The sequence below is a fragment of the Sinocyclocheilus rhinocerous genome, unplaced genomic scaffold (genome assembly GCF_001515625.1).
Source record: "Sinocyclocheilus rhinocerous isolate Xijiao unplaced genomic scaffold, SAMN03320098_v1.1 scaffold323, whole genome shotgun sequence".
NCBI classification, from domain to species: domain Eukaryota; kingdom Metazoa; phylum Chordata; class Actinopteri; order Cypriniformes; family Cyprinidae; genus Sinocyclocheilus; species Sinocyclocheilus rhinocerous.
In genome coordinates, this window is record NW_015643640.1 from 1,650,325 (window position 1) to 1,672,502 (window position 22,178).

Sequence of the window (22,178 nt, forward strand, 5' to 3'; positions counted from 1 at the left end):
ATATATTAAAATGTTTCTATATATTTGTCAATTCATACAGTCATAAAATGTATACAATTATATTTAATGTAATCATATGATATTATTGTGGTGTAATATTGCTGATGGAAGGGGCTCCAGGACCTCAGTGAGAGCACAGGTGCAGCAGACACAATGTTTCGAGAGGTTTCTCCGTCTCACTCCCACACATTCCTCTGCCCTTCAGCCTCAGCGCTTTTATTCCTTCCAGTTTAACTCTTACCTGGCACTACTTGTGATGTACAGACGGACGCTTCAGAGGAATGATGCTCGCAGTAATCATGTCATCATAGTTTTATATGTCTCTGATTCTCATATCTCCTACATTATTATTATATTTATTTATTTCAAATATTAGGCTGTTTAAAATATTTTCAGGCAAGAATGTATAAGACCAAATGTAAAGTGATTAAGTCGTTTTATTGAGGAAGATGCAAGTTTCTGACAAACTTCATTGGAAGCGATTGTTGGATTGGTGCATGAGAGCACACCTGAGCCTGTTGCAGTCTGACCTGTCTTACCGCCTCTTTTGTCATCTCCAATCACAAGCTCTTTTGAGCGGAGCTGAAAGACGAGGAATTATCAGGCCTCGCTTGGTGATGAGAGCTCAGCCTGCAGCTCAAAAGAGAAAGTATGTGAGAACGCCAGCAAGCTGAACATGTAAGAACACAGGCAAACACTCTCTGCTCTGCCAGTCCTGCATCGGCCAAAGACTGACTCATGCTGCAAGCTGCAAGTATTTCTGACGTTCAGGCAATGATTAGCCATGATGAGCCATTATTTATTTATTTGCATGTGCATTTATTTATTTATCTGTTTATTTATTTTCATGTGCATTTATTTATTTAATTATTTATCTATTTATTTATTTGCATGTGCATTTATTTATTTATCTGTTTATTTATTTTCATGTGCATTTATTTATTTAATTATTTATCTATTTATTTATTTGCATGTGCATTTATTTATTTATCAGTTTATTTATTTGCATGTGCATTTATTTATTTATTTGCATGTACATTTATTTATTTATCTTTATTTATTTGCATGTACATTTATTTATTTATTTATCTATTTATCTATTTATTTGCATGTGCATTTATTTATTTAATTATTTATCTATTTATTTATTTGCATGTGCATTTATTTATTTATCTGTTAATTTATTTGCATGTGCATTTATTTATTTATCTATTTATTTGCATGTGCATTTTTTTATTTATCTGTTTATTTATTCGCATGTGCATTTATTTATTTATCTATTTATTTATTCACATGTGCATTTATTTATTTATCTATTTATTTATGTATCTGCATGTGCATTTATTTATTTATCTATTTATTTATTCGCATGTGCATTTATTTATTTATCTGTTTATTTATTTGCATGTGCATTTATTTACTTATCTATTTATTTATTTGCATGTGCATTTATTTATTTGCATGTACATTTATTTATTTATCTGTTTATTTAATTATTTATCTATTTATTTATTTGCACGTGCATTTATTTATGTTTATTTATTTGCATTTATTTATTTATTTCCTTTTACAAGACTGATGTCTCAGAGAGATTTACAATTATGCAGGATTGTTATTACTAAAATAAAGCAATATGCTCTTGTGTCAATAACCAAGAGAGGTCAGGGGAAAAATTTTGTGATTTTTGTGAGTAGTGTTTTGCAATTTGATATGTGCACTTGTTCATAGTAAAAATGTTGATTGCAGTTCAGTTGACACATGCTTTGGTAAGGCAATGGTGCAGATCACAACTTCAGAGACCTTTTGTTATATGAGATGTAAAAATACTGGTAGCACAAGTTACATTGCGAACAATGAAAAACACAGTATGTACATCCTATACTTTCATTATTAACTATGAAAAATACTTCCAAAGCATTTATTAATCAGTTCATTCCAACATGTGCTCTGGTCACACTTTATTTTAAGGGCCAGTTCCCGCTATTAACAAACCATTAACTATGACTTTTGCCTCAATAAACTGCGAATGTGCTGCTTATTAATAGTTAGTAAGGTAGTTGTTAAGTTTAGGTAGGATTAGGGATGTAGAATATGGTCATGCATTAATATGTGCTTTATAAATACTAATAAACAGCCAATATGTTAATAATATGCATGCTAATAAGCAACTAGTTAATAGTGAGAATTGGTCCTTAAACTAATGTCTAACCAATGCTCTTTTAAAATCAAAAGCTGTATCTGTTAATATTATTTAATGGAGCGACAAATTTACAATGTTGCATTTTTAGTAATTAACGTTAACAATTATTAATACTGTAATAACTGTTGCTTATTATTAGTTAACATTAATGCATTGACGTTAACATTACCAAAATATTTTTGGCTCATTATGAAACTCCGGCAGGAGAGATTAGATTGCCACAGGCTCAGTATGAACCGGTTATTAGCATGCATATGACTATTGGCTGTTTTTTTTAGTACTTATTAATGCCTTATTCCACATTTTGCATCCCTTAATCCTAGACTTAACGACTAGTTTAATAACTATTAATAAGCAGCAGATTAGGAGTTTATTGAGGCTAAAGTTGTAGTTAATAGTGAGAATTGGACCCCAATCTAAAGTGTGACCAGTTCTGCTTCATATTAACATGAACATGTTAGGATAACTTAATGTATATTATACAGTATATTGTATGCATCAATATAAATATACATGCCTGATACAAGCCACTTGTCTTATCTACAAACATTCAAGTTTGATGTGTTTGCTGCGTGATAGTGATGCACAGTAGGTTTCTGAGTCAGTTTCTGCAGAGCACACTGTCAGTCTTCGGTGTGTTTATCTGCAGCGGAGCACATGTGGATGTGATATGATACGCATCGGACTGTAAATACAGTGCTATTAATAGCTTCACACCAGAGACAACAGCATGGACATCACCACAGCTGGCTATTTGCTTTCAAATCTAGCATCGTAGTTATTATTATAATTGAAATGATATAAAGTAGTGATCAAACTTCCATAACGATTTACTATCATGTTGTTAGCAGTAGAACTAGCTGTAGCTGTTAGCTTTATTAGCTGTGTTTTGTTCACACAGACGGCTCCAGCACGGCCCACGTCTGACCTCCAGTTGGAATGGAAAGAAAACTTGATAATTAAACTCGCATAGACATATTCATGAAAGTGCAATGTGATTTCTGGGTAAATTTCGGAGGTAAACGGGGAATTGTTCAGTCGGTGTTGTGGCAGCATCACCTGCTGGCTGTCGAACAAAACACACTCACTCCACACAGCACCATTAAACGGGTTTTATTGTAGTTGCACAGTTTTTTAGTTCTCAGAACAAGCCTATGATTGATTCAGATGAGACCATGAAGATTCATGCTAAAGAGGAGCGCTTCACAAATAAACTGTCCCCAGCACTTCCAGAAATATCTAACGCTTCAACACTGATCCAAAAGCAACACGTGGTACTAGAGTTACAGGACTACACACACACACACACACACAGGAGATAACACAAACATGACCTCACTGAGGATAAACAACACGACTGAAAAAATATTGGAATGTCCTGCCAATACTAGATATGCTTTATTTAAATATAAAGGGGCTCTTTGAGCTGATAAAAACAACTAAAGACACAAATATTAAGAAGAACATATCTTATTCTGCCTGTGGAAATTTTAGGCCAACATCATTCAGAGTCAGGAATTCTTTCTCGACTTAAATCAGACATCAGGCAAATATGACAAAATTTGATATGCGTTTTGATATGTTTCATGGGTTCAGATAACACACTCCGACATATTTATAGTAACACACACACACACACACACCCACACAAAAGTGTTTTGGGTTGAATCTTAGTGACCAGTTCTGCATCCATGGAATGTGAACGTGGGACTGTACAGAATGTTACACGACATACAGATGACACACTGTAACAAATAAACGATTCACTTAACTTTCATCTCGTTTTTTTTTTTTTCTCTGTTCCTAAATATGAATTGATTTAAATAGTCAAATCTAACATCACTTGTTTTAGGACATTAAACAAACATCGGAACATTTCACACTATGAACAGGAAAGATGAGAAAGCATATTTGTTTTGCAATTAATGCAGTTTCAAAGAAAAAAAAACAAAAAAAACTCACATTTAATACTTCACATCAATTTGACATCCATTGTCCTTCAAATTATTTTTCATAAATACATTATGCTAAGAACTTAATACCAAAATAACTTAACTGCAGATATTTTTAAAAGGGTTCGGATGAAGAGACCAATTCGTGGCTTGTTGCTGGAAACAAAAACAGGCTGAACTGAAAATCATACAGGAGTTCATAGCAGCAGGCAATGCAGAGGTCAGCCTCAGGAAAAATTAAATACATGAAATTAATCCATATAACAAAGTGGTGGCATTCAGGAATAATATCTACTGAAGGGCACTCGAAACGTTTTCATTGCTTATTATTTCCTAAGCACAAATCCCACAACAGAGCGGTTGGTTTGTGCTGCTAGGTTTGGTTATTTCTGCTCTTGCAGAAGAAGTGGTTTGATTGCTCATGCATTAGACTGAGTGGGGTAAATCTACCACGATATCTACATAGTTGACAGGGAAGAAGCCCGATTGCCCACTGACTGTTCCTTCATACCAGTTCTCGTCAATCTTGCTAGTTAAGGTGATGACGTCTCCTTCCTTGAAGGCCAGCTCACCCTCGTTTTCAGGGTCGAAATCATACAGCGCCCGACAGCAAGGCTGGTCCATCGGAGCTGAAACGGGTCAAAAAAAGGATTGTTTAGGACACGAACTCCTCCACTGCAAAGATTTAACTCTATTACTGCCTCACCTGGTGATCTGGACGGGCCGCTGAGCCCGATGCTGCCATTGTGGTTCTCACTGAAATCCACCGAGGTGCGAGGTTTGGGGACATACTCTCTTCTCGGCTTGCAAGAAGTCTCTCTTATTCTGCATGCATACATAAATACATCATTGTAGATAAATGAAACAAGGCAACACGAGAGGTAATGCAACACAGCGAGAACAACACCTGAGGGACACATCCTCAGATTGCTGTAAACTAGAATTATGAATGAAATGCTACTGAAATAAAACAATAGGTTCACTTGTGAAGCCTCTTTTTTAATGACTATATTCAGTGCTTTCGTCTGCCACGATCATGTGACTAATCTTCATTTGTAGGCTTTTCTCAGCAAATATTTATTGACCTATGTGCGATTACAAATATTTTAATCAAACATTATATCATGCAATTCATTTGATTACATTTTCATAATCGATGATCTTCAGACTGCAAACTGTAAAACAGTTCTCTACATCAGATGCATTGTTCAAAACTAAGCTCTCGTGTTTCGTTTGGAAAACGCCACACCAATTTACAGATTACAACATGTGCGCAAACACTTCTAGCTATTTGTACACAGCACTAGTGTTTTACATGCGATATGCATGCATGTGGGCTTGTGTAAGAGTTCATCATTTGGTGGTTTTTGTGTAGAGTTATGATGCAAAAGCATTTTGAGAAAAGTTAAAATAGGATTTTGCATGTGTTGCATGTTTTGAGCACAGAGTATAGAGAAAAGGAGTCATCGCTTCTGAAACCTTGTGTATGCAATTGTCAAAAACTAATACAAATCAAAAGCAGAGCTCTAGCATTAGTTTCTCACTCATTCGCAGTTTGCATAAGTAATAACATGAATGAACAGTGAAATGAATTGTCACGAACATACTTTTAGCTTTTTAAGAATGAATGCCTGTAGTTGCATTTTTTAAATTAGATTTTGTATGTTTGTGTGAGACGGGAGATCTTCCACAGACCTGTCCTCTAGTTTGCTGGAGAGCTGCTGAAGGATCTCTGCGGCCTGTCTGTGGTAGTTGACCTGAGCTTGGACCAGAGCAGAAAGCTGACTCACTTGTTCAATCTGCAGAAACACCGTCAGAACATCAACAACTAGCACACATGAACGCAAACAACGCCACACTGAATGCATATCAATGGCTACATTTCCATGCAGCCTTCGAAGGCACTAAAGACAGACGCGTGAAGTACTGCGAGCTCATGTGATCGCTGCGTTATGATGACATTCATATTTACAGCAACCATTAATCACAGCAAATATGTGACCCTGGAGCACAAAACCAGTCATAAGGGTCAATTTTATGAAATTTGTTAGGAAAGGACAATATTTGGCCGAGATACAGCTATTTGAAAATCTGGAATCTGAGGATGCAAAAAAAAATCTAAATATTGAGAAAATCATCTTTAAAGTTGTTCAAATGAAGTTCTTAGCAATGCATATTACTAATCAAAAATTAAGTTTTGATATATTTACGGTAGGAAATTTACTAAATATCTTCATGGAACATGATCTTTACTTAATATCCTAATGATTTTTGGCATAAAAGAAAAATCTATAATTTTGACCCATACAATGTATTGTTGGCTATTGCTACAAATATACCCCAGCGACTTAACACTGCTTTTGTGCTCCAGGCTCACATATGTGGAGTGCTGCGGGTTTAATCTGACGATACACTGATTATTGGCAATAATCAGACTATTAAGCATGTAAACATAGCCTTTGCATAAGATGCAACGATCAATGAAAACTAGTGAATGCTGTGACTTATTGAGGCTTATTGCTTCAGAATAAACAGAACGCTGACATGCTAGTGAGAAAGACAATGAGAACAGCTGACGGATCTTACATCGCTCTCCAGAAGGTTAAACATGCTTTGTTCCGCAATCTCCTTTGAGTCATCAAACTTCTCCAAGGCCTGCTTCATGTCATCTTCTGTGAGCTTTCCTTGCCTTTTCTTCTTATAGTCAAAGTCCAGCCGTCGCCCCTCCAGCTTCTTCAGGTGATGCTGTCACAACACAGAGAAAGGCCCAGAGCTCGGTTACTGACCTCTAGTGATACAGATTTACTCTTTTACTCTTCCAGTATAGTTTTTAACAGCCCCATCCGTCATCCAGCACGCTCATGTGCCACTGAAACCGTTAAGAGCGAACTGAAATGATCAGTGACACTAACTGCTTCCCACCAATGGAAACTGCCACAATTAACGACATGCCAAGACCGTGATCTCATTTCAACAGAGTTCAGCGCTATTTCAGAGCATTTACATTTTTAGAGGACTGGAGGGGTTAACATTGGGTCACCGTGCACTGGTTTTTGCAGGGTTTCAATGCAGTAATTTCTTATATCTCACCTGGATTTCTTTTAAGTCTTTATCGTGCAAATTCTGCAGGGGGTCGATAAAGTTTTGCTTGACCTCCATGTCTAGAGCATCTTTAACTTCAGCTAGCTCTCGCATGGCTTCTCCAACATCGATCAGAGCCAGACCTGCAAAACACAAGTACAATATATATATCTCTAGAACATCTCTATATTTTTAAGGGCAAATCAGTGAGAACTCCATGTTCTGAATGAAGCCGTTTTTAAGTTTATCCATATACTGATGCAAATCCAACATAAATAAAATGATCTGGTATTGGTACATACCAATACGGCTAACCCTAACGATATGTGTTTGTGTAACGACAGCTACCGATAAAGCCCACAGAGCGAACTTGTCAATCCGTCTCGATGAGTGACACTGAGGAACATGAGCAGATGAACTCGCATAAACACATTTTGGTACACCTTGAAATGTTGCTGTGTGAAAGCGAACCGTACCATTTCAGAACAAAGCAGACGTTCTACAGGTCTGAAAACAGCCTTATTGACAGACCTGGTTGTGCATTGTTTATTAGCATGCATACTACTAGTATATTGGCGGTTTATTAGTACTTCTAAAGCACATATTAATGCCTTATTCTGCATGAGTATATTTTAGATCCCTTAATCCTAAACCCCATAGCTAAACTTAACAACTACATTACGAACTACTAATAAGCAGCACATTAATACCTTTATTTAACCAGGAAGAGACTCACTGAGATTAAAATCTCTTTTCCAGGAGTGTCCTGGCCAAGATAGGCAGCCGAGTTTGCATATACAAATAAACAACATAGTTACGAAATACATTACAAAACCAACATATAACCGGTTAAAAACAATTACACACCGTTAAGTTGCTCTCTAGATTACATAATAAGAACTTAAAATAATTATAAGACACCAAGTTTTGTAACTTCATCTCCTTTTGGAGAAGATTCCAATCTGAGGCGGCAGCATATTTAAAAGAGGTTTTTTACCAAGCTCAGTTCTGACAAAGGGTACACAGAGATTGTAATTTGATTGAGAACGTAATGAATGATTTCCAAACAAAGTCTTTGGTATAAAACAAGAGATAATTTGGCAAATGACCCAAAATTGCCTTAACAAATGCCAATGCATTTTTCTCAGAATTCTCAAGGAAGGCCATGCAACTCTTTCATATATTTCACAATGATGAGTTAAAAATGTACAATCAGTTATAAATCTCAGAGCAGCATGGTACAAAGCATCCAAGGAAGAAAGAAGGTAAGAGGGGGCATGCTGGTAAACCACATCCCCATATTCGAGAATCGGTAGAAATGTAGCGGACACTAGTTTTTTCCTCACCTTAAATGGGAAACATGACTTATTTCTAAAGTAAAACCTTAACTACTTCTTTAATTATTTTTACTCAGATACTTAATGTGTGAACCAAAACAATTTGTTATCAATGATAATACCCAGATATTTATACTCTGACACTGAGGTAATTTGGCTCCCCTGAGAAGTTTGAAGGACAATAGAGTTCTCTAAAGAAGTTCTAGAATTTGAAAATAGCATACATTTGGTTTTTTCAACATTTGAAACCAACTTCAAAGCACAAAACCGGTTTTGGATAATATCAAAAACAGACTGTAATGCAGCCACAGATTGTTGTTTAGAGGGAGCTGAACAGTATACAATAGTATCATCTGCGTAAAAATGGAACCGTGCTTTATCAATATTAAAATCAAGGCAATTTATATATATACTGAATAATAATGGTCCCAACACAGATCCTTGTGGAACTCCTTTGACAACCTCTAAAAGATCTGACTGAACACCTTCCACCTGGACACATTGGGTTCTACCCTTTAAATAAGCAGTGAACCATAAAATAACATGTTCTGATAGTCTGATAGTGATTAGGAGTTTGAGGCAAAAGTTGTCGTTAATAGTAAGAACTGGACCCCAAACTAAAGTGTGACGGTTTAATCTACACTACAAACTAAGCAACCATGAAGTCAAAAGAGCTTGCTGATGCATTGCAGATAAAGCTCATTATTTTGGAATAAGGCGTTGTGCATGTTTCTAGTGTGTTATGTGTGGGAGAGCAGCTCCGACTCTTGAGTCTTCATAACAAAGCAAGCTTTACCAAAGCTGGATTCCTCGCTGAGTTCCCGGCCGAACTTCTGCATGGACTCTGCCAGGACGGCTTCGGTCTGTGTGTAGCCGGGACCTTTATCTCCTCCACGGATTTTAGACATGGAGCTCATCATACTCATTTTGGCACGAGTTGCTAATAAAGAAACAAATGAATGAGATTTTTAAAAAAAATTTTATACTATTAAAAACTAAATCATTCTTCACATTTACCTGGATTGGGCTGCAGGTACTCCGTCGTCTTGGTCATAATGTCCATCACCGCCCTTGTGGTGACGTCAACTTTCTGTGATACAGTAAAGATGCGAAGCGAAGAATGAATGTTACGAAAGAATTAAACACTGCACATGTTTGACATGTCATGTTTTGCTCACAGACCCCAGTAGCTGCTCATTCCTTTATTCTGTCATCCTTCCATCCCACTTCTTTATAAATACACACTTATAAACACACTCAATATATTCTCACTTAATTAGGTGGTGCTAAACTAGAATTGTATTTCTTCAGACCTTCCAAAAGTAGAAAATTCTAATAAATATCTAATATCTCTCTTTCTGCAGGAAACTTACCTTTTCCATTTCCATAAAGTCTTCATCTAATTTGGTTCCCTCTGCCCCTCCGACCTTCTCACTAACTTTCTGCAAAATAAGACAAAACAGTTTTATGGGCTATTTTTTCCTTCCTTTAAATTTAGCTTGAAAACTCCTGTTCTGTAAAACATATACATAACACCGCATTTGGACCACAGATTTAACCCAAACACTTCTTTCACTTGTACACTGATGCAATATACTGCATTTAAAAAAATGAAGAAGAAATTTAGATGGAACTGAAGTCTGAAGTTAGAATATCCAGTACAATTTATTCATAAAAATTCATTTTTATTATTTGGAGTCAGGTGTCTTATACAGTGGTTCCCAAACCTTCCTCTGGAGCATCCTTACACACATTTTGGATGATTCCCTTACCTAACATACCCATTTCAGGCTTTAGAGTCTCTGCTAGTGAGCTGATGAGTTGAATTAGGGAGGCATACAAAATGTGTAGAGTTGGGGGTACACCAGGAGCAGGGTTGGGAAACACTGTTCTATTGGTAGGGAAACCTTGGCATGAACACACCTTGGGACACAAATCACAATTCAAAGACACTTGTAATTGCTTGTTAACACAAAGCCTTAGTTTGGGGTGACTGAATGCTCATCACAATTTAAACAATTCTGTAGCGTTCCTGTATTTGCAGAATGCTAGCAACATCAAGGTTATGGGCTAGATCCCCCGGGAATGCATGAAAATGATAAAATACACAGAATGCAATGCAAGTCACCTGGAGGAAAAAGAAAAGTAAGCATGTTGTTCAGAAGCAGCTCCCTGCATAGGTGAAATAGCCAATACAAAATACATGAGCAAAAAGAAAGTTATGTTTTGTAACAACTAGGGGTCGACCGATTATCGGCACCGATATTAAGCTCTTTTATGGTTATCGGTATCGGTCATTTTCAAAACCGATTTGCCGATAAAATAATTTAAAAGCATTTAAAGAAAGTTTTTGTCAGAGCCCTTGTTATTCTTAATTTTGACATTAATTTTCATCTTTACAGCAGACATAATATATCGGTTCAAAATATTGGTTATCGGTCTACTTGATCTGTAATAATCGATATCGGCCCTGAAAGACACATATCGGTCGACCACTAGTAACAGCACTCAATAGTGAATCAAATAGTAATTTGAATTTGAAACTCGAACATTTCAAAAGACAGACATGAGCCCAAATCCTTTCTGGTAATAGGACAATTAATTTCATGTAAACATACTTTATTTAAAGACATGCTAAAAACAAGCATATCAAGATTTAATTGAAACAAATGATCCTTTTCATATTTAATACCATGCATTTTCTAACTGAATAATTTACAGTCTATACAGTATTCACAGAAGGGACTGAACTTTGAAGGCTTTGTAGGTTGATCTTTAAAGGCAAGCTTTTAATTTCTGTTAGTGTTTACTCAACAGGACAATATTTACTTGTGAACCTAAAGAAGTGGTGTTGCTCACGAGTCTCTAATTTGGAGTCAATATTCACGTCAACTGCTTATGAGTCTAGGTCAAACCCAAAGTCTCAGACTCAAGCCTCCATCTCTGCAATAAAACATTATGTTTTAAGGTAGAAAAGAACTGGAGTTCTAACGGCACAATAGACAAGCACTATAGACAGCTTCTCGCCAATACGACCTACCATAAATACAGTGCAAAACAATATCACGTGTGGGGCACTACATGTGACTAATGTAGTAAAAACACATATCTACATCTAACAGTGCTTCAGTCCAGAGCATTACACATTCATGCATTTTCTTTCTATAAAATGCGCGCGATAAATGTGGACATACAGTAGATGAACAGTTACATTAACTGGCTTACAGTGGCACTAACAACTCGCATAAAAATGACATCAACAACAGCATAACAATATTACAAATGAAATATTATGCAATTATCGTGCAATCAGAAACACCTCAAAAGCACTTTCCTACAATTCAATGAAATGAACAGTTCACTTTAACTACAAACAACTTAAATCAGATTTAGCAATGAACGTCACTTTAGTATAAAAGATGATATCGTTTGTTTGGCTGAACCTGTCAATGAATTTCCCGGTGAGATCTGGCAGTTCATAAATGAATGAATTCATTTTCAGCTGAAAGCATATAGCGAGGGGTTTAATCTCTGATGACCCACGGCATTTCATTAAAACGAAATGAACAGAAATCAAGATACAGATGGATGACAGCACCAAACCAGTCTCGTATTTAAAATGATTACTGGCCTACATCTCTCAATTCATCATTAATCTTAGTCTGGCACTGTTAAGGCAATGAAAATGAACGTTGGTTTAGGTAATAAAATGCAGTCTTTGTTTTAATTCAAAGGTTATTTGATAAATGTTGATTATCAAGTATAAATACAGAAATACTCCAATAGCTGTACAGTAGACTCTGAATCTAATCTTATTCCAGAATTTTCCAATATGCTGGCAGTTATAAAATGTTAATATACGTTTCATCTATGTTAAATTACTATTAAACTTTTTTTTTTAGCAGCTTAAGCTTTATGGATGACTTTGCACAGTAAAATGTAAATGTTAGGAACACCTTCTCAGATCCGGTCTCTATTAGCTTAGCTTTGTACGAGGCTACGAGCATAATCTTATTTCCTATAGCAGAAAGCAATAATCTCACAGGAGTGTTAAATGAAATGAAATGACCATAACCTCGATTATTAAAGATGTCACCAATATTTGCATCCTGATCAAGATATTAATTACTGACACACTGTGTTCAGACTTCTGGTCTTTCTTTGAAACAGATGCGGCCAATAAATCCTGTAAACGATGTGTAAGCACACAAATAGAGGCTTTTATTTTCCACCAAACCAGCTCAGAGTCGGACACATCTAACCCTGTGCTGAATGGAACTGAAAGCCCATTAATTCAGCTGCAGATGTGCAGAAGGGACAGGTTTTAAGCTTATTCTTTGTAGTATATACTTGACTACTACTTGGAGTGAGTGAAGCCTAGGGATTACATTGTGAAAACATGATTCTTGATGTTTAGACCTGTAAACAGTGACGGGGAACGACTGAGTCAGAGGCTCAAGGGAAAGAGCAATAAAACCCTGCCGTCAGGTCACCTTTATTTGTATAGCGCTTTATACAATACTGATTGTGTCAAAGCAGCTTTACAGTATTAAACAGAACAATAGTGTGTCAATAATGCAAGAAGACAATAACAAAGTCATTTTTCAGCTAAAGTCAGTTCATTGGTGATTCAGTGATGTCATCGTTCAGTTCAGCTCTCGTCCAATAGAATCTGTGCAATCAGTCAAGCGTCCATCGCTGACAGAAATGGAGAAAAAAAACCTCGGGAGAAGCCAGGCTCAGTCGGGGGGCCAGACGAAACAAACATGATCACATGGTCAAACTACATCACAGAAGTAATGCCAGGACCTATTTGATCAGTTCTGTCTCAGAGCTAGCAGTTCTGTGGATTATTTCCCATTAGAATAGCACTTCTGAGTACAATAGATATGACACAGAAGTAACAAAAAGTCTGCATGTGTTTTTGTGGAGTTTCATAGAAAGATGCACATCTACATATATACATGCATAAGCTCAAAGGATTCAATCAAGGCTTGCTAAAGGTTTCGGATCAACCTTGTTACCTGAAACGAGGTGTTGTGCTACTGACTAGGTAGACAGCAGTCACATGAAACCCAATGTGATAACAGCACATGGAGAAGAGAAAGTTCCCCACCCTCCAGTCAGGCCTCCTGGATTACAACCGCCAAAGATTAACCGCTTATACATAGAACAGAGAGATGGACAAATGAAGGAGGTTATGGGAGGATGTCCTCCCTTGGTTTGTGATTGTCAGCATGGCAGAGAGGGATGAACATCCCTTGGGCTCCTATTATTGTGTGTGGGTGCGTGTAATTAAGAGCAGCTGAGAAAGTTCATGCATAAAGATGGCTAGAGGAGACATGTGCCTTTTCCCCTGAACTGAGGGGGAATGGCTCTTATATGCTCAATAATAATAATAATAATAATAATAATAATAATAATAATAAAAGCTAGCACCTTTTTTAAGGACCAATTCTCACTATTAACTCGTTGTGTAATAGCATGCATATTATTACCATATTGGCTGTTTATTAGTACTTGTAAAGCACATATTAATGAATAATTCTGCATGTGTATATTTTAGATCCCTTAATCCTAAACTTAACAACTATGTTACTAACTATTAATAAGCATCAAATTAGGAGTTTAGTGAGGCAAAAGTCAGAGTTAACAGTTAATAGTGAAAGTTGAACCCCAAACTAAAGTGTGACCAATGGATAGTAATAATAATAAATAATTAATTTTAATGAATGAATTAGTTTTTTAAAACCCTTTAAACCTTTAAAATGTCATGAAACAAAAAAAACACGCAAGGGTTTAAAAAGTATGTAACGTCAAACATCAAATGCTTTGAATGTAAAAAATAACTGTACAATGATGTTGAATGGATTGAGAAAGAAAAACCAAACAAAACATTAGTCTGGTTTTAAGAAAACATAAGGTGTAAATGGGATTTTAAAAGCACATTAGAAGGAGAATTCCAGAACACTGTACTCAAGAGAGCTAAAAGCGGGGGACAGCCTGTAGAGAAGATATATGTATATATAGAGAAGTCCATATGCGACTCAATGCTGAGGAGACGGAGGAGCACTGAACGCAGCGATACAGCGCTTCTTTGATATGCAATATATGGTGAGATTCTAAGAATACAGTATTGGATGAACCGTAACATTCATAAAATAACCAAGGACATGTGCCTGTGTCATTCTGCTGCTGTGGGAAACGGAACTGTGATGGTGATGTAATTCTTAAGCCTCACACAGCTCTTACATAACAGCAGGATAAGCCTGCCCTGCCATACACAATCATCAGACTACTATTAAATCAAGAGCAGCAGAACAGAATAGAACGTGCATTTCAGGGTTTTTTAACCTTACATAGGATAGCTGTGCTTTTGTACACACACAAACACACACACTCGCTCACTCACGCTCTCTCGGCAAGCCAAGAGGTTCACATTTACGCTATAGATAAATCGCGTTTACATACAAAACGCCGTATTTGACGGCGTTTTAAACAATATTAGCACCGTCAAATACGCCGTCCTGATAGCAGACGCCGTAAAAAACGCCGTATTTAACGGCATTTTAGTATTTGGAACTTTTTTTGTTGTTATAGTGGCCTATATGAATTTTAGGCCTATATTTATTTTCTCTGTTACCACAATGCAAGGGATCGCGCCGGCGCCGCCGACCCGAGGAGTGCAGTGTTGTGCTTTATGAGATGTATATTTGCAAGAAATATAGCCTATGCAACAGCCAAACAGTATGAAGAAACGTTGTGACTAATTTGCAGAGCGGTACATCAGATGCACTCTTATTCTGCTTGATGGGACAGACGGTAAAGACACGCAGAGTTGAAAAGTGGCGTTTCAGGGCCGCTCACGCACAAATGCATAAGCTCATTTTTTATCCACGAATGTGGGTGCGTGTAATTAAGAGCAGCTGAGAAAGTTCATGCATAAAGATGGCTAGAGGAGACATGTGCCTTTTCCCCTGAACTGAGGGGGAATGGCTCTTATATGCTCAATAATAATAATAAAGCTAGCACTTTTTTTAAGGACCAATTCTCACTATTAACTAGTTGTGTAATAGCATGCATATTATTACCATATTGGCTGTTTATTAGTACTTGTAAAGCACATATTAATGAATAATTCTGCATGAGTATATTTTAGATCCCTTAATCCTAAACTTAACAACCATGTTACTAACTATTAATAAGCATCAAATTAGGAGTTTAGTGAGGCAAAAGTCAGAGTTAACAGTTAATAGTGAAAGTTGAACCCCAAACTAAAGTGTGACCAATGGATAGTAATAATAATAAATAATTAATTTTAATGAATGAATTAGTTTTTTAAAACCCTTTAAAATTTTCTCTGTTACCACAATGCAAGGGATCGCGCCGGCGCCGCCGACCCGAGGAGTGCAGTGTTGTGCTTTATGAGATGTATATTTGCAAGAAATATAGCCTATGCAACAGCCAAACAGTATGAAGAAACGTTGTGACTAATTTGCAGAGCGGTACATCAGATGCACTCTTATTCTGCTTGATGGGACAGACGGTAAAGACACGCTGAGTTGAAAAGTGGCGTTTCAGGGCCGCTCACGCACAAATGCATAAGCTCATTTTTTATCCACGAACAAAAAATACGAAAAATCTAGCTTAATTTTCGTTTTTCCGATCTTCAGACAGAACGAAATAATAAAAGCTAGTGATGATGATAATAATAATAATAATAATAATAAAATCAAACTGTTTGTCATTTCTCTTTATTTCTTTTTGTTCGTATTTAGATTTGTTGTTAAATCAAACTTGAGTCACTCAAATAAAGAAATATTCCAAGCCCAGATTCGGTATTATTCAAAAATAACTGGTTTGATCTGATCATCTTAAACAAGTCATATCCTCTGGGTCTGAGCGCAGTTATTGGATAGGAGAAGCTTCAGTAAAAATATTACAATACATTTAAAACAGTGTCTTTTTAGATTAGTGATGTTCTCATTTGGAAGACTAGTTAGTGTATTTCATATGCTCAACCCATTTACTGCATTAACCCACAAACAATCTCCTGCTACTGGACAAAACCCAAACAACTGAGCATCCATTAGAGAACCCAATCAGAGTCTAATGTAGATATTTGCCACACAGAACAGTTATTGCCAAAAAATACATTTGGACAGTGACATGGCTTTAATGTGACCAGAGTGTTAAATGGTCTAAACATGTTCACATAGTGCTATTAAAATGCATTGGTACTGACATCTATTCATTCCAAGCTATTATTTCTAAGTCTGGAACATGTTCTTCTCTGCTTACTCTAGAAAAAAATAATCTAATGATTCAGTCTAAATAAGCAGTGCTTTAGCTTTAGATTTTACATCAACAGCAATGCAACAGTTCCACATGTTAATCATACACAAGTAAACAAACACACTTAACATCAAACACTGTAATATGTAGAATTATTCACATGACATACTTTCTGTTATGGTTTCTGAATTGTGATGGTGCTCTTGGCAGTCAAAAATACACAAAGCACATGGTGGTCAGCACAAACTGGGTTTGGTTTGTCCTCATTTCAAGAGAATCTAATGTGGTTTCATATTTTATCTTCTTTTAGCGAGCATGGATTTGTTCATGGTTTTTGAGCATGAGGGCAGGTCACACAACCTGTACATGATGTCTCCATTAACCCCATTAGAAATGAAGGATCACTAATTATGGCTGCGTCTAGCCTATTGCAATAAAAGAATAACTTGGCGATGTTCCCAAGCACGTTCGGTCCGCAGCATGAGTGCTCCGACTGACCCGAGAAACATGTTATTACGCAGATATGATGGATGCTTTTCTGTCGACTGAAACACCAATCTTTTGTGAATTAGTCTAGAGACAACTTTGTTCTGCTCCACGGCTCTCGCTGATGGTTTGGTCCGAAGAGTCTTTTGTCAAATAAGTTTTTATTGAAAGACAAAGATTTTGAAGATGGACTTGCAATCTTACATTTGTCTCTTTTACCTGTACAAAGAATACAATCAAAATTAGAAAAAAAGAGAGAGAGAAAAAAACATCACAAACCATTCCATACCAGACCTGTTTCCATTAAATTGTAAAGTATGAGAAAGAAATATCAAAACATTACATTAACAAATGATGCATTAGTCCACAGGGTTTCCATCAAGACAACAGAGAAACAGGTGCCAGATTTGGTCAAACTGTTCACATTTGCCCTTCTAACAATATCTCATTCATTCCAACTTATGTAAAGTAGAAATCATCTCTCCAAGCCATAATTTGATGGTAGGAGCCTCCTTTTCTTCCAGAACAACAGTATTAACTTCTTGGCTGTGATTAAACTGTATGCAAGCAGTTTGTGTTGTGCTTCTGATAATGGATGCATTGCATACATTCAGAAAGTGGTCTGAAGAGTCCCAAACAGAAGTGTGTAATAGTTACACGAATGCTTGACAGACTCAAGAAAATTGCAATTTCTCTCAGAGTTGGCTTTTTAACATGAGCATGTATTTATTTATTCACTTTAGTGTTGTTTTTGCAAAGAAAAAAAATATAATATTCATAAATTTACCACATAATCAACACAAAGGCGGCTCATAAAAATCAATTTCGGACTATTTTTGGTGTTGCTGTCAACTTTCTACTTTCAAACTAGCAAATGATTCATTCTCTCTTAAAAACATCATCCACAAGGCCATCAGTAATGTCCAACACCTTTCTTTCTCATCCCATGGACTTTCTGCCAATCTGGAAATCAAGTCCTGAATACAAGTTCATGTTCAACACTAGAAAAACCTTCTATCCAGCAGTATAACCTGCTGCCTTCATGTCTGCCCATGCAGGGGTGCTCAGAAACACAGCACAGCTCTGCTTGATCATAGTCAGAAATCAGGAAAACTGATATATTTTAACAATGATGTCGAACATAATCTGCACCTGTATAATCCACCACAATAGCATCCACCAAAAGAATAAACCATATTTAATACTCATAAGAGGAAAAAAAAAAGAATATATTCTCATCCTTCGGGTTTTAATAAAAGATCCCAGATTGCACAAAGATAGTCAACACAAATACATCGCCCAAGATCATTTTAAAGCCACTGGCTTGCCAAGTACAATACATCAACTTGTATTGTAGAACTTGTATTACAAGCTATTTTTAAACAACAAACCAAAGACTAATTTTACCATGCAACATACATTTCCAAAACAATACATCTGTATAACTGTATACTGTACACAGTGCTGGGGAGTGACAGAACACATGTGACGGTGTTACTTAATCAACGACCTATCTGCACCTGTATAATCCACCACAATAGCATCCACCAAAAGAATAAACCATATTTAATACTCATAAGAGGGAAAAAAAAGAATATATTTCTCATCCTTCGGGTTTTAATAAAAGATCCCAGATTGCACAAAGATAGTCAACACAAATACATCGCCCAAGATCATTTTAAAGCCACTGGCTTGCCAAGTACAATACATCAACTTGTATTGTAGAACTTGTATTACAAGCTATTTTTAAACAACAAACCAAAGACTAATTTTACCATGCAACATACATTTAAAAAACAATACATCTGTATAACTGTATACTGTACACAGTGCTGGGGAGTGACAGAACACATGTGACGGTGTTACTTAATCAACGACCTAACCTCTGAGTTTTAACTGAATGAACAGTTTGAATGCACATATATTAGATATGCCAAATGCTAACTGCAATACTTCACAGAATTGTAGTATTATTTAATGTTATCATAGGCCTAATTCAGTCAATCTGTTCTTATTCTTATTGCACTTATCTTAGTGCAAATTTCTATTCTGTATTTTTCTGTTGTGTTCTGGTTTCATATTAGCAGAGCATTTAGTTACAACTACATGACAAGTTGAGCAGACAGTTTCTGTGAAATCTCAGCTCTCTTTTATGTAACTACCACGCATGACAAGAACAAGACAGAAGAGATGTGCTAAAACAAGTGTTAAAAAGCTTGAGCAGTTATGAATCACTATTTTTGCGTGATTCCTGGTTTTGTGCTCCAGGGTCACATATAGGCAAATATTCACCATATGAGCAAATTTCCAAGAATAAATACTGCAGGCAAAACAGGATAAACCTGCCTCTACTTAACTGAGAGAAGGTAAATAAGGGAGAAAAGCAGCATTTCACAGAGCAGCCACTATATTGTGTCACGACTGCATGAAGGTTGTGTATGAAGTGCAGCGCGCTGTGAGCTGAAGCAGTGTGTGAGGAACCATCTGTTCTCCTGAGCAGCTCGGAGTCACGCAGCCGCAGAAGATCTCAGAGCCCACGATTCATCACAATCTCACAGATTGTGTTGTTTAAAGTCAGGCAGTGAGATGCAAGCCCAGCTTTACAACTCACACAATCTCATATTCACAGCAAAGGCAGTGGTTTTCAACCTTGTTCCTGGATCCTTTTGGGTTTTTAATGAATCAAACACCTGATTTAGGTTATCATGAACAGGTTTGAGTAGAAGGATGCTGAGCAGTGGTTTCAAAATGACCTTTAAAACGACCAATTATTCCTGCGAAATCTTTTCTGCACAAAGCATCAGTGTTCAATGTTCACTTCAGGCAAGGACACTAGATGGACAGAACACTAAGACCTGGTAGAGATGACACCAGGACATGCTTAACCAGCCATTAAATCTGGTTTTATGCTCTCATATGAGAAAATAAATAAATAAATAAATAAATAAATAAATAAATATATATATAGGCTGTGTATACAGTATACACACATATGAAAATCCTTTATGATGAAGTCTAAACAGAATATAAGGCCCAATATGCAATGCACTGACTTGATATATTGTAAAGATATATATTACAATAATTGAAAAATATTTAAATAGAAATAGAAACCTAAATGGCCTTCCAATAGGCTATTGGACTCTGAAGCATGAGTGGTGCTAAGAGCATCATGGATTTGAAGTGTCACAGGATCACGACTGCTTTAGGAGGGCATCCAGGTCAATTTAAGGATAGGAGCTATTATGTAACAACTTTCATCTAGGCATCTTAAATATTCATGTTCACGCGTTTTCATTTCATCGGTGCTAATAAACACCTCACGAACAAGCACGGAGCATGCATTCATTCTGTGGCTGGCACGAGTGCTAGCCTGTGGGTAAGGAATCCAGCAGCAGAACACAGTGTTCCGCGTGAAGATCCGCATTAGGATTCAGAGCGCTGTAGCACTGCAGCAAACCCGTGTGACCTCACCGCCGTATCGCGGCTTACCTGAGTGGCTTTGTGGAATTGCTTCTTCAGTCCCGCGACAGACATGATTCCGAGCGGACTCGAGCTGTTTCTGTCCTAACGCCTGGCCGTGATGGAGGAACAGTGGACGCGATGCAGAGATAAACGCTGGGAATCACCGCGCGCGCGTAGGCTGATTACAGCAGCTGATGATGACGCGCCGCTGACGTCACGCCTCTCCTCAGATTACAGCAGCAGAGCCCCTCCTTCAGGGGAAAATCTCTCTCTCTCTCTCTCTCTCTCTCTCTCTCTGTCTGTCTTTTCCTGAATCACCGCATTCTGTGCCTGGTACTGGAGTAATGGTGATAGAAATTCAGCTGCGCATCACAGAAATAAATTATAATTTAAAGGATATTAAAATAGAAACCATTATTTTATATTGTAACAACATTTTGCAAGATTACTGTTTTTTTCTGTATTTTTAATCAAATAAATGCAGCCTTGATGAGCAGAAGAGTCTTCTTCAAAAACATTACAAATCTTACTGATCACAAACTTTTGACCGGCAGTGTATATATTAGAGAGAGAGAGAGAGAAAGAGAGAGAGAGAGTATATATCAAACAAGTAGCCCTCACTAGAGGCTGAAGACCGCTGCTATATATAATTTGTTATAAAAAATAAGATAGAAACAGTTTTTCACTTTACTTTTAATCACCGCCATATAACAAAGGAAAAATGAAACATCCTGGTTTAAGAAATGTTAATGATTTCTCACAAGCATTTTAAAAGGCTTTTTATTCAACAATCAATGCTGGAAAATGTTCCAGAAATATTTATAGAAATAGGTTAGTTATATTGTCGATGGCATGATAATCAATACTTGATGGTGTTGGGGTTATGTAATCAGATTACTTTTTTCAAGTAACTAGTAAAGTAACATTACTTTTAAATTTAAAATTAAATGTATGAGTTACTTTTTCAAATAAGATCCCTACAGACGTGAATTTATATTTCCTTCATTCATTCCACTTTTACATTTGCCAAAACTTTTATATTAAAAACAAACAAGCAAGCCAAGCCCAGATGAGAAAAAGTAACGCAAAAGTAACACATTACTTTCCATAAAAAGTAACTAGGTAACATAATAGTTACTTTTTTAGGGAGTAACACAATATTGTATCGCTTTCTCTCTCTTTTTTTCATGTAATCTCAGATCTGCATGTGGATTACTTAATTTTGCTGAACGAATTTAAAAGATCAGTAAAATAATTCAGATCTTCCCATCACTATTAGTGGCTGTGTAAAGAGAGCTTATATTATGTATAATTAGTGGCACATTCACAATCCACGTTTTGATTATTGGGAAAAACGAGCAA

The 22,178-nt window shown here is 36.6% G+C and overlaps 1 protein-coding gene across 1 annotated transcript; it reads right to left on the reverse strand.

Annotated features, from left to right (window-relative positions):
- Positions 1–3,337: 3,337 nt before the first annotated feature.
- On the reverse strand, positions 3,338–21,029 carry LOC107757631 (endophilin-A1-like). The gene is made up of 9 exons (XM_016575172.1): positions 20,844–21,029; positions 9,944–10,012; positions 9,588–9,660; positions 9,367–9,510; positions 7,243–7,376; positions 6,739–6,897; positions 5,848–5,951; positions 4,859–4,977; positions 3,338–4,781 (listed from the first exon to the last, which is right to left on the reverse strand). Exons 1-9 carry the CDS (start codon positions 20,886–20,888, stop codon positions 4,579–4,581), a joined length of 1,050 nt encoding a protein of 349 aa, XP_016430658.1. The 5' UTR covers positions 20,889–21,029; the 3' UTR covers positions 3,338–4,578.
- Between the last annotated feature and the right edge of the window lie 1,149 nt (positions 21,030–22,178).